Source organism: Amphiura filiformis, unplaced genomic scaffold (assembly GCF_039555335.1).
Source record: "Amphiura filiformis unplaced genomic scaffold, Afil_fr2py scaffold_47, whole genome shotgun sequence".
In the NCBI taxonomy this organism is placed as follows: Eukaryota; Metazoa; Echinodermata; class Ophiuroidea; order Amphilepidida; family Amphiuridae; genus Amphiura; species Amphiura filiformis.
In genome coordinates, this window is record NW_027305511.1 from 714,445 (window position 1) to 735,073 (window position 20,629).

At 36.8% G+C, this 20,629-nt stretch overlaps 1 protein-coding gene across 1 annotated transcript in view; it reads right to left on the reverse strand.

The window, feature by feature from the left end:
• The window catches only part of LOC140144271 (uncharacterized), an 87,520-nt gene that overhangs the window by 47,725 nt on the left and 19,166 nt on the right, over window positions 1–20,629 (reverse strand). The window contains exons 2-6 of the mRNA XM_072166089.1: window positions 12,533–12,754; window positions 5,189–5,449; window positions 4,416–4,489; window positions 4,010–4,091; window positions 683–1,014 (exon numbers count right to left, since the gene is read on the reverse strand). Of these exons, the coding sequence (XP_072022190.1) occupies window positions 683–1,014; window positions 4,010–4,091; window positions 4,416–4,489; window positions 5,189–5,449; window positions 12,533–12,754 (971 nt within the window). The remainder of the gene's footprint in view (window positions 1–682; window positions 1,015–4,009; window positions 4,092–4,415; window positions 4,490–5,188; window positions 5,450–12,532; window positions 12,755–20,629) is intronic.

The window sequence follows — 20,629 nt, forward strand, 5'->3', positions numbered from 1 at the left end:
GGCAAAGTATTAACAATTGATATTTTTTTGAAATGGTCCTCGAAGTAAACTTAGTGATAAAATCTAATGATATGTATCATCATAATGTGTATCATCATAAGAATACTTTTGAAAGATTTAAAATCTATGATAATGAAGTTTAATAAAAGACCATTGTCATTGTTTATGTCTTTGGGATGCTAGCATAGTTGTGACACTTGTGACAGTTTACCAAAGCCGTAGATTTTGTTTAGAAAATAATATCATAGAATATTTGAGATATCCTTTACAAATTATATCACATTGGTTTCAGCTTGATGACAAATACCAGCTTTTTGCCTTCCGTGCCGAGTAGCTACGTTGGAAAACCTAATTGACCTTTTCTGTAAATCCCATAAGCCTTTGCGAGTACACATGAGATGTCGTCATTTGACGTCACGCTGATATGCACATCGTTTAGCAAACATCGTTTCTGCGCATTTCAAATACCGTGAAGTGCGCAGTAACGATGTTCGCATCGGCGTGACTAAATCTTCGGTGTACTCGCAAAAGCTTATGGGATTACCCAAAGGGTCAATATTCGCCCTCTATATTCATTTTAATAAAATAGGACGCTTGGTAGTTATTTATGTTCGTCAGCAAGCCGGAATCACAATGATGTTTAAATCATGTTATAAATGGTGACAATGTTTTCAATATTTACCATTCCATTATCGACATCCTGCCAGGTGACACAATCTCTACTATACTCTACCGTAAACATGGTCACCCATTGGTCAAAACCGTCCCTGCCTTGCGTGATTATCCCTGATACAGGAGTAGGTGTTCCCAGATCGACTTGTATCCATTGATTGGGGTCAGTGGCTCCAGCAGTCCAACTACCGGTGCTGCCATCTTCAAATCTAGCTTGATTCAATCTCGCAAAATGTGCAGCGTGATTGACACCAGCTGCCATAGAAGTGCTAGATGCGGTTATCTGATTATCGGCAACGGTTTCGTCTTCTATTCCCAAAGGATTTGTAGTCGTACAAGCGGCTGTTCATAAAGAAAAATGAAATTGCTGTATCATATGATTTACTTGTTCATACTACAGATTAAAAAAAAAAGTTTCAGTATCTGAGAATCAGCATGCCCGATACCGCATTAACGTGTAGACGCAGAATCCCGGGACCATCTGGTTGTATCATTTTGACCCGGAATATATTGTAATACACATACCATTTATTTATAGAATGAATGTACATGCAAAGTCTTTGATCTTCAAAATAGTCGATTTTTGATAAATAAAAGCATGTTATTAATGTTAGTCATGATGAAAGCATTCAGTTGTACTCGAAATTATACTGATATTACATCAAAATACTAGTATAAAATTGTTATGAAAAAGTTTATATAATTATATTAGTGACAGTAAAAGTAAAGTTTACGTAGGCTTATATTATTGAATGCAACATATCATAACGTCATAATTGTATTGGCACTTCAATACTGAACATTTCTGATTTTAGAATCTGCCAGTTTATTAATCGCGAAATTCCAGGTTAAAAATCGACTATGGACTTAATTTTAAACGGGATTTTGAACGGGCAAAGTCCCTAACACTCACACTGTCAATCATACTTGTTTCTCAATCAAACTTAACCGCAAGCAAATACAAGAGGCGCTCATGCACTCATTGACGCGTTCATGCAATTACACATCACAAAGGCCGCATACTTGTGTACCATGTAGTTATTAATGGTAATGACAGGTACTGTGGTGACATAATGGAAAAACGCCAAATAACACGGTCTTACGTCATGAAATAATATAAAGATCATGATGAAAATGTTTACCCTGACATCACTGACTGAACTAAGGGAAAACATATATAAAATACTCCGAGGAAAAGGTAAAACCTGCAAACAGACTACTAAACAGAAACTGCCTTCTTTAGTTTAGAAACATCAGACATGTAATGCTCTGGTCATGAAGCTGAGTTCAGCCAGTAAGCAACATAATTTATGGCATGTGCTGTATTTATCTTAGGTTACTTCCCAGTAAACGGCAGTATTAACTGGTCAGTGACATATCGCATTGTTACCTATGAGAAATAGTGCCCGATGCTATCCGATGTGATATTTGCGATATTTAGGTATTTCGTGCCCATGTTTGCACCATGCGGAGTCAGGTGACTTGTTGATGGGTTTGTACACGGGGGGTAAGTAGTGTCGTCCGTTGTTTTTGTTGAGGTCGGGATCCAATGCGACAATATAGTAGGCCTCTTAATGCCCCGTTGTAACTATCTGGTGTCTGCATCCAATATGTTGATATTAGTCTCATCGAACTTGTGTCCTTCTGACTTGAGATGAGCTCCAACTGGAGAGACCCCCTCTTGTGTCCTATGAGACGTTTGCGCAAAGGGCGTTCAGTTTCTCCAATGTATTGGGATGAACAATTACTGAACTTGATGCCGACGGTAAAAATATTTTTGGGTTGTCCTTAGGTAAGTGACGCACCAGTAGACTTCAAGGAGGGGGGGAGGACATTTTGGAAAAAAAACTTCTCCCACTACCCAACTTGTGCTCTAACTATTATTGAGTTTACTAGGACTGCAACAGCAGCAGCAGATCTAGGCCTTGTCATCAGCGCACCTAAGACAGAATATATGACTGCAAACTGTAACGCCCAGCCAGCACTTGAAGTCTATGGTAGTACCATCAACCATGTCACAGACTTCAAGTACTTGGTTCCAAGATGGGCTCTAGTGTTGGAGACCTAAAAAGAAGAAAAGCACTAGCCTGGGCCGCTTTCTGGAAACTGGAACGCCTTTGGAGAAGCCCATCCCTGCCAATCGAAACAAAAATCAAGTCTTTTGAGACAATTTGTGTCACTATCCTTCTGTATGGGTGCGATTCATGGGTAATCACCAAGGACATGGAAAACAAGATCAATGACTTTGCAACATCTTGCTACAGAGTCATGTTAAACATCAAGCGTGTGGATCGGATCCCAAATGAAACCATCTACAATCTGACCAACACCACTCTACTGGTTGCCAGAGTCAAGATTCATCAACTCAAATTTCTCGGCCATATACTGCGTCTTGAAGATGACGAGCCTGTGAAAGAATATGCCCTTTATATTCCACGACATGGGAAGAGGAAACCGGGACGGCCGCAGACACTGTACTTACAGTATGTACAGCACCTCCTGGGAGATACTGAAGGGATGCTGCAGCCAAACAAAATTGTTTCGCTTGCCCAAGATCGCAACAGTTGGAGAAAGCTTGTAGTCGCCTGCTCCGCAGCCGACTGATGATGATGATGATGATGATTCAATTGATGACTATCGAAATGCAAGTATTGGTCAATATAGGTGTTTTTTCGGTATACACTGTTAGCGATGATAGGCTAACCGGGATGCTCATTGCAGCGCCCTCACATTGCGAATAAACTGACCATCATGGACAAAATAGGGGGATTTTAGTCACACAGTATGTAAATCAGTGATCTATTCTGGGGTTAACTTGGTGTGAGCATACAGAGTGGATAATTAGATAATAAGTCATAAATTAGTCTGACACTTCTGTCGACAGGTACGCTGATGAAGGGTGCTGTAATATTGTAAGGCATTCAACCTCATCAACAGTAACACCGGGCATTGACCACTAAGTCCGCACTGTTCTTTTACTGTCTATCTGATTTCCCCAATAATGGTGCAACGAGAGCTGCCGCGAATAACCTAATTGTAAGTTAGAGAATCACGAGTAGAAACTATAGGACGGAGAGGACAAGTGGCGTTATTGATTTTGGGGATCCATTAAACTTGGGAAAATCCCATGACGTGCGATATAGATGGCAATAGGTGGGAACGTAGATAGCGCCACTGTCCCTTAATGAGTGTAACACTTGCACAAGTTGATTGCGATAGGTGTGGGGTCACGTTTGAAAGTCTTATAGCTTTCTCCACATTCAAGGGATTCAACTACATTAGTTGCTTGTAAATAACAACAAAAATACCGACAAATAAAGTTAATACAATTACTTACGCTCTATTTCATGGCAAACGTTTGAATCAAAAATTCCACCGTTAAATTTGTTATCAATAACGTTCTCTGCATCGGTAGTGGTCTGGAATAATTTATTATAATTCATATAGTTTGCCTATTATAGTATTACTCTTTTTAACAATGAAAGGTTTGTGTATGACAGTTAATGGCAGTGTTTATTAAATTAAACCAATTTTTTAAAGACTGAAAATGCGCCTATTAAGTACATTTTCTAGGTACTTTCAAGGTCCCATGAACGACTCAAACGCAGAGCATATTGTTTTTTATGATTATTATTATTAATTTTCAATATTATGTGTCAAATTAAGCTATGTATGCTTGTTGATCATCTGAAGTTCTTCGTAAAAAGATAATACGATTCTCGTTAACTGGAAATAATACTCACCAACGCACTTTCTGTGACATCGACTGTTTTGTCTAAAGCGCTCTGAATGGTATTCTGGCTGAGAAGTTTCAATACTGATGGCAAACAATAAACAATCAAGAAAAGGTAATTGTGTATATTATAAGGGACGCTTTTCAATATTTTAAAACTTCTTTATAGATGAATCTATCCATTAATCGAATTCCAAATAATACATGCATTAGTATTTTTCATCATGCTTACGACTGGTTCTATGCATCATGTATTGTGTATGGGGGCGTTGTTTGTCTTGGCGTGTATCGTGTGGGTATCATGGGCTTAGAAGGGGTTGGTTATCTAGAAACTATGCATAAAACGGGTGCAAAATAATCAGGGACTACTATTAGCGGATATTTTATCAATCAATTGTGCAATACATTTCAAATGAAAAGCAGATTTCTTTTTACAAGATTCGTAAGCATGCGTCTAGTGCGTAATAAAACGGGTGCAAAATAATTATGGACTACTAATAGCGGAGATTTTATCAATCTATTGTGCAATACCTTTCAAATGAAAAACATAATTCCTTTTACAAGATTTGTAAGCATGCGTCAAGTGCGTAATTACGCCTTTTGCATTATATAGCCTCTGGCATAACGAAAGTGGAATACATGTAAAAGCGCTTTGAATCACGTGAAAAGCGCTGTATAAATACTGACATTCATTTGTTGTTATTATTACTATGATGACTGTCTATATACAATGACAGTGGAAAGATATGCATTGATATAACACTCGAAACTATGACAATTTACCTCCTTCACAAAATTGGAATTCTGCCTCCTCTCCATCTGGGTCATTATACTTTTGCACCAAAATATAGTTGACATCAATTGGACCAATAGTGTCTTGCCAAGATGCAATGGTTACTCCATTCTTAAAACCGACACTTAAGGTGCCATCGCTGGTGAAATAGACGCATAATTCTGTACCAGATAATATGTTTCCATCCGCATATTGGAAATCGTCTATGAAAATTCCATTTCGCCTAAAGAACACTGTGTCGTCTTGAATTCCTGAACGTAGTAGCAACAAAAACATGCATAGAATAAGAATAATCGTTGCCTATAATGATTTAATGATTTAATGATTTTAACAAAATTGATGTGATGTGCTTTAGAAAGTTGGGAAATAGCTTTTATTACCGAATTATGTTACTTTGAAATGAAAGAGCGTTAACCCCACAAAGCTCATAGGGCAAAATTTCATGCCTAAGTTTAACAGTACCAAGCATTACTATTACTACTACTACTACTACTACTACTACTACTACTACTACTACTACTACTACTACTACTACTACTACTACTACTACTACTACTACAATGGTCCTTAAATTTAAATTTGTGCTATTTTCTTTATTTATTAACCGATTTTAATCAAATAAAAAGGTACTTATACACAATAAACAATTGCCATTCTTATAAACACATTAAATTTGATCTTCGATAATCGTATAAGCAACATTTTTTTTTAGTTATTAAGTATTGGCTATTAGTGGACACTGTTAGGGACCTAACATGCATGAAATGTTTATAGTGATGAAATTTTGCAAAACACCAATAGACCATAGTTTCTTTATTTCCATCACAATTAGGCTCAAATTTTCAGGGAAGGAGGTCAGACACGCCCTAATACACATATCAGATGATGGGTTAAATGCTATTCAAATAAAGAGCTTTTAATCGATTTTGCGTTTTTCACGTATCATGTCCTCTGATGTGCAATGTTCACGCCCGCTTACGTCAATGCACATAGACCATTTTGGGAAAGTCGAATATTCTTTTAAATAAACTATACAATTGATCAACACTCTAATGATTTATTAGTACATCATTATGAAAGCAAATTGCGCGTAATTTAAAAATCAAATATAAAGAACTAAAGCGTCAGTGAATTAAAAAGAAAAAACGCCGTTGAGGGCGCGAAAACACTTCATTAAGTAAAATGATTATTTTTGTCATTAAATGTGACCACTTGTATAGGGTCAATAAAGGTATGTCAACGTATGCAAAATGTGCATCTTGAACCACTATACTGCGATTTTATGCTCTAAAATGAATCCCTATTAAGTATCACCCTCTTTCATCATTGCATGCTTAATTAATCTTGGAAGTAGCTACGATCAGTAGCGTTACCAGGATTGTTGGGAGGGAGAGGGCGTGGGGTTGGTTTAAGGGGAAATGTGACTAAAATGTACCTATATAGGCTAAAAGTACAAGTCCAAAACGTCTACAATATCACGGCGGACCCCGGGGGTCGAGCACGTGGGGGAAGGGCAATATATCCCACAGGAGCAGCTTAACCCACACCTTCCCCACTACGCCATTGGTCCCATGTAAAGTAGGAGGACAGGTTCAGCATGTAAACCATTCGTGAATTTTAGTACGTATTAGCTTGCAAATTATGCAAATGTGTTAATGTTATTACTGCTGACAGCAATTATGAAATTATTCATTAATGTTTAAAACAGTAATTATGCAACTTTTATCGGAGTATGGTAACTTTGTGGAGCAGGGTCATTTGGTGTCACGGAAATTATGCAATTTATTATTGCTATCTACTGAAGACAGTTATTAGGTAATTTATATGGCAATCTACTGGAGACGGCAATTAGGCCCTATTTAATTAATTCTGGGAGTAAGTATATTCATTTTTGGATTTGGGGTCTGGGGTAAGGGTCATTTTGGGTTAAAGAAAATTTTTAGGGTAACTGTGGCGTCAGTAGTCATTTGTGGTCACTTTGAAGACAGACTAATTAAGGTCCCTTTGTGGAGCAGCGTCATTTGGAGTCGCTATCTACTGAAGACAATATTGATATCGTTATCTATTGAATACAGTGATCAATTGTATATTGCTATCTACCGGAGACAGTAATTATTTAATGTATTCTTACTATCTCCTGAAGACAGTCATAATAGAATAATTATACTGAATCTACTGAAGAAGAAGTATGTATGTTATTATTGTTATTATACTGACAGTAATCAATCAATTCATTATTACTATATATACTATAGAAAGCAGTAATTATGTAATTACTCATTACTGTATAGGTCTATACGCTATTGGTGCCAAGTGGATTAGGAGGCCGGGCAGCGTATGTAAACCTTGCTATAATTAGGCCTATGTTAATTAATCAATCCCATTTACACTAAAAAAATATTGTTTTTTACCTGGATGCATAAAAGGGGCGATATTTCACATAAGCTCGAGTAAAATCCATAAGCTATTTAACTAACATAAATCCCCTTTAAGATAACTAAATGAATTATGACTATAAAAACGCCTATACTTTAAAAATATAAAACCTTGAAATTATTTTTGGATATACATTACTGTCACTATACTATAGTGGGTTTCTTTAAGGCCTACATTGTACATTTTTTTTATTGGTTTGCATTTTGATTTTGTACCTGTTACGGTAAAGCCACTTTAGGCCTGCTTTTAAATAAGGTATGTAATATAGGCCTAATCGCATTAGTATTTTTAGAAACGCGTTTGTATAATCCGCATGACCGAAATCTAATACGCTAGCTAATCCAGTATCCCACACGTTTTTCCTAAATGCATATGCATTTTGGGATCATCACATGATGGCGCTATACTCATTCACTCCAGCCGGGGTATGTTCCCTATTAAACATGTTAAAGTGCCTTACACATGTTTTGAAGAACAGAATGTTCAGTTACTATACTGTAGCCTATACTGGTACATAATAGGCATAATTATGATAATTTCATAGTGTACATTTAGAGACAAAGCAATAATAATTCCTCTTTTATTATTACTGAAGCTGTGTACAAAAAAAATAGTAAGATACGTCAAGCAAATTGTGGGTAACAAAAATGGCAAACAAGTGCGTTTAAAGGCTAAATTCTATAGGTCCAATCTGTAATAGAGGTTATGAAATAGCTTGTAACTTTCATTTGGCGAGGACTTTAAAATGATGACTGTTAATGTACGCGCACGAATAGTTTATGTTTAATTTTTAAAAAATAAGAGGGGGGAGGGTAAAAGAGCAATATGTGTAGAAGCGATTCGTGAATGTAGTAAAAACAAAGTCTGATATTTGTTTTTTTCTTCTTGAAATATACCTCAATTTAAAATTGTTACGTATTATGCCTAATGAGACTGTCGTCTAGTATAAAGGTATAATACAGTACAGTACTGATTATACTGTATAGGCCTACATAATATCACAATAGCAGTGAGGACTGTGCACTAAAATGATGCGATGACCCGGGGCGATGACATGATCAAAGTGTATTGAAGGTCTGTGTTTGTAGGCCTATACATGCACAAAAGGGCCAGAACTCACAAAACGCAAGATAGAAAAAAAGGTACACAATTGTTTTTACTTGGTATCCGCGTGAATATTTCTTACACTTTTATATAGTTTGGAGCACATTTTTGGAAAAGGAAAATCGTGCTTATGAAAATATGAATACAAATGTGCATAATTAAGAATTAAAGTTTAAGTTAGAATAAAATATGATTTTCATTATCATGTAAAGGCAGTCTACTGTTGGAGGGGCACTTATAGCATTACAATGAAGGGCGTATGTTCAGATTAAGAATCCATAACTTCGGCCTAACCTAGGACAAATCTTATTTAATAGTTGTTTTAATTGCAAACTTACAAATTCTTGATTTTGTAAAATGAGTTGATTAGCAAAAAGGCCATAGGTCATGGTTATAGGTATAATATCCTAACCAAAAGTGTAATTATAGGGTGGGGAAGATTCCATTTGCTTTATTTCACAATAGTGATTAGTGAAACTGTAGAATCAAGCCTATTCGTGAGAAAGGCTGAATCATGCGAAGTGTTTTAATATGGAGCAGACTCAAATAAGGGGCTATTTATAACTTTTTATCGGTAGCCAAACTTTGGTGGCAAGAAGAGGTCCCGTTGGCACTTTTTTGCAGGTCACTTTTAGCCCTGTAATTAAGAATTAAAGAAGCATAATTCTTTCTTTAAAAGTAATTAAATAGATTTAGAGTCGAATTTATAAGACCTGAACATACAAAGAGCTACCAAAGTTACTCCTATGAGCTGAAGTTATTTCCTTTTACTGTAATTATTTTAAGGGAAGCACCCAAAATTCATATAGGAAGTCCTATGAAAATTACCTTTTACCATATTTACAGACCTGTTTTATTTACAAATGTAATTGATGTTTAACTCCTCCCCTCTTTTTGGCTCTAAAAATCTCTTCAAGAACATTAATTTCTAAGTAGCCAAGTTCATAAAGTTTAAAGTGTGTGTTTGTGTTTTACTTCTGATACATGTGCATTTTTCTTTATACAGACAAAGTTACCCACCGTTAAAACCCTTGTTAAATATATCATTACATAAACTATGAAATATAAATAAATAAATATAAATAAATAAATAAATAAATAGATAAATATCCGTGTAATGTTTTTTTTTTTAATTTGATAATTTTATGTTACATCTTGAATTTTTATCATTGCATGTGATGAGCATTAAATATACCAGCACCAAGGATCATGGCGTTGTTATTTTACATTTAGTTGTCTCATCTTTATAGGATGTATCGTTCTTTTAATATTAATGAATAAATAAGTAAATATAGAGATAAATTTCTCATCTTTATAGAATGTATCGTTCTTTTAGTATAAATAAATAAATAGATAAATAAATAAATAAATAAATAAATAAATAAATAAATAAATAAATAAATAAATAAATAAATAAATAAAAATAGCTGTGTAATGTGCTTTTGTTATAATTGTATGTTTCATCTTGCATTTTTATCATTGCCCGTGATGAGCACTAAACGATTATGGCGTTGTTATTTTGCATTTAGATATCTCATCTTCATAGCATGTATCGTTGTTTTAATATTAATAAATATATAAATAAGTAAATAAATAAATGTCCCATCTTTATAGGATGTATCACTCTTTTAATAAATAAATAAATAAATAAATAAATAAATAAATAAATAGATAAATAAACAAATAAATAGATAAATAAATAAATAAATAAATAAGTAAATAAATAAATAAATAAATAAATAAATAAATAAATAAATAAATAAATAAATAAATAAATAAATAAATAAATAAATAATATAAATATATAATTATATAAATATATAAATAAATTAAATAGATATATAAATAAATAAAGGAAAGAATATAATAACAATTCTTCACCAGCCTGCTTTTAAACGTGTATTACGTATTGGAATTGTGCAATACACATTAAAAAAAATCATACCAATTGGGGCAAAAAAAGAGCGCACTCTACCACTGACCTCACCAACACATCAGAATATTTACACTCATCAACACCCACCTCATACCCATCCCCACCTTATTACTTCACCCACACCCCGACACACGAATAAGCCTACGCCTATCAACCAAAACAACGAATACACACGTATACGCACCCTCTGTAACCATACACTACACCCCCTCAATATAACCCGTGTTTTGCAATTTGTCACGTTGTGACAACAGAGGGCGCTGTGATTGAAATGCATGGTGTTTTAGGACGCATAACCTTTGGTCCCTTGTGCGCAATAGATGTCCTCTGATCACTGATGTTTCTATGAAAATGTCCGCTTATAGCCAATATATGTCCCTTTACGTCAACATATGTCCGCTAATAGGCAATGCAAAAAGGTCCACATACGTCAATGCATTGCCTATCAGACGACACATGTTGACGTATAAGGACACCTATTGAGCATTAGCGGACAATTCACATAAGGACCATTACTACTACTACTACTACTACTACTACTACTACTACTACTACTACTACTACTACTACTACTACTACTACTACTACTACTACTAACTGACATTTAATACCGCGCCGAAAAACAAAAACATAAACAATGGATGAAAACAAGAATAATATAATACATAAAACATCATAACATCAGATAAAGTCCAAAATCAAGCATAATGAATACAGTTACTGATTGAAAGCAATCAGTAACCATTACGACACGAAGCCTTTTTGAAAGCAATCGGTGTATATTTTGGCTTTAACAAAAATATAAAACTGAGGATTTAAAAAAAAATTATATAATAAAATAAAACAGTAAAACGGAAATGTTATCGGGGTTCGAACCAGTGAAGAGCGAGTTTACATACAGCTGTATGTAGTTCGTGCGTCAAAATATTTACCGCTAAGCCATACGAGTGGTTTGATAGGATTCGGTGTTAATAGCAATGTTATTCTCACTCAGAGGCTCACTCGTGTATGATGTTCTGGAATGAATATTAACATCATCCAAAAAATTCAATATCAACTTTTATGCTGACTTTATAATTATTTGTACATTGAAAGTATTTTTTGCATTTTTGTTTATAGGGAAAAAATCAGCCGTATAATACGTCGCGTCACGCACAGAGATCAACATTTCAACATGTTCAATGTACGACTAGGAATTACCTCAACCAAATTTCATGAAATTTTCAGGCAAGCTAACTTTAGTAAATATTTAACATGACACCCATTTTTGAGTTTGGCGCTTTTTCTTGCTTGAGGATATGAACATGTTTGCGATCGTGACTTGTAATTTTTCTCATATTCTTGATTTTCCATATTATTCAACCTTTTCACGTTATTTTTTGCTTACACAATTGTTTGATATCTTATCCGTGGTCATGGTACGAGATTTAAACAAGAAATGACCCGTGTCTTCCATTTCTGGAGCTATTTTGCACAAACCCGTTTGCCGGTTAAATTTTCATCATTGTGATGCGTAACACCGTGCTCACCAACCCGTAAAAAATTTCTGTCGAACAAAAGAGGTCACGAAGTTGCCGTCGTACTGAGAAGTGCCTAGCAAAAAAAACCCGTACCTATTCTATAATATTTATAAACACTCCCTAATTAGCTCATGACCCATCCAACCAAGTGAGGATTTTGGATTTTTATAGATAAATGCATCAAAAACATGGAACATAATGATAGTACTCAGGATGTTACGATAAATGTAAAATCAACTACATGTATAGTACGACAATAATTCTAGTAATTTGGAATCGAACGCATATCTTATGAAGCAAGGCTCGTAATTATTCATGAGTCATTCTAGCGTACTTACTTATGTCATAGTAGTCATTAGTTGCCGGATTAGAAATGTAAGGAGTAGGTGATAAAAACAATGCAACATGTGAGTCTGATTGGACTCGGAAGCATTTCATGTTGCCCTCTTCACACTCAGGAAGAAAGGGGAGCCCTTCTTTTGCATCTTGGGGTGTTGGAATAGAGTCAGTACAACCTGTAGTTTTGATTGTGTATGCTGAAGCAGGCGCACATGAGGAATCTGTTGAAAAGACATAAAAAGTTAGAAATTTGTTTTCAATAACCAATATGTAGTTCGGCGTTTTTTCATGTGTGTATCACTGTTGAAACAAGGGGGCAGCTATCTCTTCGTTGCTGTTATATTGTTTTTGAGGGTTTTTTGTCGCGGCGGCAAAGAATCGTCGCACCGACAAAACGTAAGAACAAAACCTCGAACACCTGAAACCCAATCATTGGAATTTAGAGCGGATAACTCTAAGTCGCAGCGGACAGCGGCAATGTGTACTGTTTGTCGCTACCTTTACAAAGTATTGGTAAATTGTCATAACCATTGCAAGAGCATACGTAGGGCCTAGTATTCGCAGTAAAGCTGAATTTATACCCCATCGCTTAGTGACGAGCGATTGGTTTTAGCTTTTGTTACGTTGGGACATCGCGCTACAGCATCGGTCAAATACCATTCGTTCGTCGTTCCACAATGAGAATAAAATCAACTTAAGGTTACACAAAGAAACGTATAAAAACGTATAAAATACGTATAACGTTGTTCTCTAAAACAGAGTTTTCTCAGTAATCAAATATCGCAGCAAATGAAATGTTGGTGCATTGGATGTAACAACATTTTTCTTGTGTGTTTATACAAATTTTTAGAATAAATTTGAAAATCCTTCCTTTAAAGCCGTTTTATTATTTATTTATTTTATTACATCATATTTACCCAGGGTAACCCGATCAGCAAAAATGCTGTTCTTACACGGGGTCCTGCACCATGTTCACAAGATCAAAAACGCGTTCCATGACATTTTTTTCAAATATGCGCCCCGTATAAAACCACGCCGAGTGATTGTTTTCTTCTTTTTTGTATTGTACTACAAATCGATTAAAGAAATAATGTTACCATGGGGAAGAACCAAATACAGTACCTATTAAATTTTAAAAGCCCGTTTTGGGGGAATATTTTCGAGAATCTTGCTTGAGAAAAAACTGTTTTGTGAAATTATCGATATCTTGATTACGGGCCGTTAATTTAGACATCTGAATATCTACATTATTTCTCAACAGTCTGCCAATTGCTGTCCCATTTCATTTTCACTCCAAATTGAAACTAGTATTGCAAAAAAACGAGGTTTTTCCTCTATCAGTTCGTTCAAAATTTCAGCTCCGACATGCGTGTTTATTCTAAGAGCCATTGTGCGGACGCGATTGTAATCACATCCAATTATAGTTATATATCCGCTTCGAGAACAAGGTATGGCGTAAGCTGATTTATGGCCGAGTGGATAGAGCGTTGGACTGGGAATCTGTTATGAACCATTTTTGTGGGTTCGAAACCCCGTGTGGCGGAATTTTCTTTTTTTTCTCTTTTCTCATTTTTACTTCCTTTCTTTCTTCTTTTCCTTCTCCTTTTCTTTTTTCATTTTTTTTTCATTTCTTTCTTTTCGTTCTTTTCTTTCTCTCTCTTTCTTTCTCTTTTCACTATTTCTTTATTCTTTCTTGCTCCTTTCTTTTTAGTTTTATTTGATTGATTCGCTGACTGCAGTAAATCGTGATTGATGGTTTTTCACTTTATATAATTCAGAAATTTTTAGGCCTGCTAAGTCTGTCTTTTTGAATATTCTTCCCAAATTCGATTTGCAAATAATTGCTTTTTGATATTGTTGTTGATGTTATTGCTGTACCCTATTACATTGTAATCAGGGGAATAGCAGCATTGATTTATTTCATCAAAGATATCAAGGCTAAAAATCAACACATTTTCCAGGGCGTAAGCTTGACGAAGTGCCCCAAATCAATTTTAAAATTTATAAAATCCTTATGAAAATTGTCGAAAACGGCTTGTGCCCTACCCCCGGCATCCGACCCGGCATGCCGCCCCTCATGACAACCCCCCCTCCCAACCCCCCACCCCGACTCACAAGCTCCGGGCACGAGTTAAGCCAAGTTTCATAGCCTTTTCATGTCTTGACCGTGGATCGATATTCTATTGTAAGTCCTGGTACGCTTGTTCATTTTCTGCATGGCTGTTTCTGTAATGAACTTACGCCCCTTTGAAATCAAGCGCATGAAAAACTCCCGGCTAACCTTAATAAGCCTGATTCACTAACGCTTACACAGGGAACTTGGCAGATTTGGTCCAGTACTGGGCCAGTGTTGGGCCACACCTGGAACCGGCGATTGAATCAACAAAAGGACCTTTCGTGTGGTCCAGCAAAAGTGACACTTGGATTGGACCATATGTGTGAGCCGCTTGCAATGGGCCACATCAAGCCACTTTTGCTGGCCCAAAGCTGGTAGTACCACGAGCTGTCTTTAAGTTTTCATAACAATTCTAATCAATCACCGGATGTGTTTAAGCTTATAAAAAGTAAATTAGATGCCGTTTACAAGGTTTTTATTCATATATCTTGGCCCAAAAGCATATACATATTTAACAGAATGTTTGAGGATTCAGACTGACCACTGACGACATCGAATAGGTATGTATAAACTATAAAAAAATCTTGTAATTTCCGGGGTAATTTCACATGCATAAATCTCATTTGGTTTCATTTTCCGCGAGCGGAGAGTGTCATGTCATGCATGTCAGGCTGTCAGCTCAAGAACATGAATTATGAACACGATGTAGGACTAGGAGATATGAAAATGACATATTTGTGGTAAATATGCTGACTGAATTTGAATCCACGATTAATGGAACAGTTTATTAAATCATTAGAAGACGCAAGTTCATTCTGGTGAATGTATGACTTGCATTGGCATGCCGCCTTGCAATGCATTTTAGGTGTTCCACTCTTTTGCAAAGAAAAAGGTGAGAAGAGAAAGAGGGGGAAAGGAGAAAAAGAGAGAGGAGAAAAGGAGAAGAGAAATACTGCTTGCATTGCACATAGGCCCGTGCCTAAAAAACGGACATTTGGTTCGTAAGTAGGCCCTATAATTATAGGCCCTAGGCTAGGCCTGTGATTAATTTAGGCATTACTTGAAGGTGGGTCCTCGGCACAAAAACGTGAAAATTACTGCTGGCCCGTCGACATGCCTATTAAGAGTGACTCTGCTTACTTCAACATCGATCCATGCTTTAATTGCGAGTTTCAAGTTTTATAGGCCTAAATACCCGGGGGGGGGACACTCACATGTAAAGGTGGTACGTGTATGTGCAGCGATCAAGGGTCCCTTTTTCAGGCTCTCCGGCAGTTCCTTAAGCCCCACATTTGCAATATGCTCCAGTTCATTGAGCCTCAAACTCTGACAACTGTAGCTCTTTAGCTTAAATTTGGAAATTTTTAGCTCCAAAGCCTATAATTGGCTGATTTTAGTTCACAGAGCCCCACAAATATGTTGAAATTTCAGTTTATCAAGCCCCTATTTTGACACAAAATTAGTTCTTAGTTCCCAAAGTTTGGCGCTCCGCGCCGCACGCCCCTACCAAAATTTTAGTTGAGTGCCCCCCCCCCGGCCTAAATGTAACATTTAAAATTTTGCAAATTGAGTTTGCCCATCCCCCTTTTTCATGTTTTTTTGATAGTTTAAAAATAATGCAGCAAATGGCTTCAATTGGACATTCATTTTCCAACTTCTGTGTGGGGAACATCCCCCTCAGGCTCAGACACCCCCTGCGTAGTGGATAAACAAGTGGCCAGCCATTTTCGCTTCTGCTTTCGACATAAAACTTGTCCACAAAAGCCCCACAAAAGACTTCATGGACTGCTCATTTCACAAATTCTCTGCTTTTTCAAACTAAGATTTTACAAACTAATAGTGCAAAAATGGTCCACCAAATCGCTTCAATTAGGTCTTCATTTGGCTATGCGGCAATTTTAAAAATTTTATTACTTTTTCTGAAATTGGGCTCTTGTTGGGCATCCAGTTTTATACGCCTTGCGCCTGGGTGTTTAGGCCTATTCTAGGCCTATTTTGAACTGCTTATTCTGAACTGCATATGGTACTTAATTATGTTTAAAAGCTACGGTATAGCATTTTTGCATTTTTCAACCCAAATATCAAGTCACTTTTCAGGAATGCCAGCCGGGTAAAATGTGTGTAAATAAATTTTATCGCCATTAGAAGCTTTGTCCAAAAGTGCTGCTCAAAAACCTTAAAATCATATGGCCTCTTTAAATCTTAAATCATGACTCTTATTGTAGCCTCTCTGCTTATAGGCCTATGTATTTACATGTAGAAAAGTAGAAAAATCCAAATAATATGTGTTTCATGCTGAAATGGCTTGTGGTTTGCTGGAGGTCATAGGTCAAAAACTATGGGTCGGGGGGAACAAGCAATTTTTGGCGCACATTCTTGGGCGCTTTTTAAATAAAATGCTATAAAAAGGCTTAGGAAAACAAGCGATTTTTGGTGGGCTAGTGGGGGGGGGGGGCAAGCGATTTTTGGCGAGCCGTTGGAAATTTTACCCCCCAGGGGTGCTCATAATTATTGCACAGCCCCAGACAAGAATAAAGAATCGGAACATGTGTTATTTAGTGACTTTTTAAATAAATACCGCGGTACTGAAAATGATATGAATAAACATTTAGATGACCAAAATGTTTATTACTTTGTATCAATATTTTATTTTGTTGTAATTCAGACAGGAATTGAGGAATATCACATCAGAAAGTATCGTGACTTGATCAACATCATTCACAGAGCCAAGTATGAAAATGGTGACAGTGAAAGCAGACAATTGGAATGACTTCAAATCAACATCATAGATGTGTCACTATGTGTTCCAGTTCAAATGTTGTTAATTGAAATTGCATTGATTTTGCATATTTTCAACCGTGACTATAGGAATACATGCCACCAACCAGGCTAGAATATTTGCATACTAGTTTGACCAGTTTATGGTTAGTCAAGCTGGACGGACTGGTAAAGGTAGATGGACTAGCTTAACGTTAAGTCAAGCCGGCTTGACTAGGTTGCTCGACTAGCTTCAAGTTTAAATTTTGCCACTCTGTGGTATGTGACCTCTGACCCAACTCTAAGTGGGGAAACACAACTGTCAACTGTCAGAGTCAACTACTGATACTGTACTACACGTATACACTGCACTGCAGAGCAACACCTCAAGTTCTTGCCCCAATGTCCTGGAATTAAATGCATCAAGATTTTGTAGAAGATGTCTTCCGCTACAATGTAAGTCTTGCTTTGTGTTGATTATGTAAAGTTGCAATTACATCAGAAAGACCAAAAATAATGTCATGCATATGCCGGCATAACAAGCCATCAACATGTCAGTCTTTATGATGTACATAGCAGCTAGTATACAACACTGTGATACAACATGTAGGCCTGTGTACTATTTTTTAGTTGTATAGCAATACATGTAGTACCAGCAATACACCCTAGATGCAGGCCCGTACGCAGGGGGGTGCGGGGGTGCAAAAGTATACAAAAAGTCCCAAAATATGACAATTTGCGAGCATAGCGAGCAAAAAAACAGTTTTTTTACGCTTTTTTGGCCAAAAAAATGTCCACATTTTTGAGGAAAAGTCCACTTTTTACTAAATTGCCCCCCCTTGGAAAAAAGGTCCACTTTTTCAAAATCAGCACCCCCAAAAAAAAAAAATCCTGCGTACGGGCCTGCCTAGATGTGTACATGCCCTTACAATTGGGCCTTGGCCCTAAAAGTTCAAGCCATGGCACCATATTTTACCTTTAATGATTATTATTATAAGCACCCTGGTGGTATTGATAAGCTTGTAGGGCCCAAGAATATCCAATAGTCCAAGTTAAATTAAGGGCTGTGTAATGAGCACTGAGCCCTGAGGTAAAATTGGGTAGGGGCAAGATTATGTTGGCCAGCCAAAAGGGGGGGGGGGCAATTTTGGCACTGCTCCGATAAGGGGGGTGACTCCCAGGGTGAGGGCAAGCAATAATTGGCACACATTCATAGGGCATCTTTTAAATAACATGCTCTAAAATGCTAAAAATAAAATGCTCTAAAAGTGGGCCTTGGCCGTAAAGTTCAAGAGCAATTTTTGCCAAGCCAATAGGGGGTGGGGTGGCAAGCATTTCTGCCATTTGAAAATTCCCCCAGGGGCTCACAATTATTGCACAGGGCTCCCCTTAATATAAATTTATCAAAGGCATAACATATGATGATGATGCAGTGGCATAGCTGCCGAGGGGGGGGGGCAATTGCCCACCCCTGGCAAAATTGCCTATTTGGGCCCCCGCCCCTAGTGCAAGGAAAAAAGGGGAGAAAGAGGAAAAAGAGAGGGAGAGAGGAGAGGAGGGCAGAGAGATGGGGAATCCATACGATATGCAATACCAGACGATTATTATCAATAAGCCTGGCAAAATTGTCTATTTGGGCCCCCCCTGTGCAGGAAATTTGGTAGATTTGGGCCCCCGCCCCATACAGGCCAAAATCCCAGCTACGCCGCTGTGATGATGATTGTCAGAAAATTCAAAACAACCCCTGTTGCAGATTGCATTTTGAGCTTTATTTTACCCTTATTTTGTTCTAAACGATTGAATTAAAACAGGAATTTGGATTGAAAAACTAGCCCTATTTTCACAATTTTGACTTTCATGAACACTTGAATAGGTCTATTAAGTACAGTGGCGGTGCCAGAATTTTTTTTTTTTTTTTGTTTTTTCCCCTGAAATTAACTCCCCCCATGAAGGGGGAAGTGAATTTCAACAAATTTTGCCCAAAATTGCTGCAAAAAAAATAATTCAAAACAAATTTCAAATATGACTCATTTAAATATATCATACCGTACCTTAAATTAGCAACAACTATAGGCAAAAAAATGCTATGTGCATGGTCTGCAATTAATTACTTTTTTAAAGAATAACAATTGTGACCCAAAATCTACAATCGACAGTTTGTCAAATCCCATTTTAATTCCATGAATTTTTTTATAGGCTCTGTGGCTGACGATGCAACCGTGAAGCTTGAAAGACTCAACGCCAACATATACAACTAGTCTGAATGATTTCATTCAAATACCAAAGGTAACTGAAAAATGTGTGACCAGACCGACAGCCTTGTCAGGTCATACTGTTCTTTATCCTAGATCAAAATGGAGACATTTTGTATCAGAAGAAACCTCATGTATTCTCATAATCCCGGTGATATTTTAGACCTGAAATATGTTCCGTTTAGCATGTTTAGATGTTATAAACTGGTTCTCAGTGGCGACATCAGGAATTTTTTCGGGGGGGGGGGGAGTGAATGGGGGGCAAAATCTTCTAAATTTGCACAAAATTGCTGCAAAAAGTGAAATTTTCTGTAATTTCTGTAATTGCAACTGGGGGAGTAAGAAAAATGCCCCCTGTAGTGCTGCCACAGATTGGTTTTGGGGGTGGCAAAGTGAATGAGTGCAAAATCATCCAATTTTGTGCAAAATTGCTGCAAAAAAGTGATCATTTTTCAGAATAAGTGGGGTGGGGGGAAAGAATATTGAGGGGGCAAATGCCCCGGTGCCACCAATGATGGTTCAATGGCCATTATGAAACACATTTTTGGTTCTAAATGTTAAAACTGCTTGTGCAATTTAAGACAGTATACTATATTTGTATTAAGTACTGTCCCTGATGGTAGACTCTAAAAAAATGGTGTGGAAATACATGACCAACCAAAATTTTGGAGGTGTAAGAACTTCTTAAAGTTTCCTGCCCGTTGTCATTTGTCAAAATTAAGCTCCCATTTTGAAACATAAAAAAAAAAATTGTTGTTGGTTTAGGGATGAAATCAAAACTCCACTGGTGGTTAACCGCCTGTCCTTTTGCTATTGTTCTAAACAATGGCAACTGGACAGAACCGCCAGTCAACCGCCGGTCGAGTTTTGATTTCAGCCCTTAATTGATGGGACTATTACAGAGCCCCTGAATTGACACGGAAGAAAAAGAACTATCTTGGGGTCCGACATAGTAACTTGAGGGCCCAACT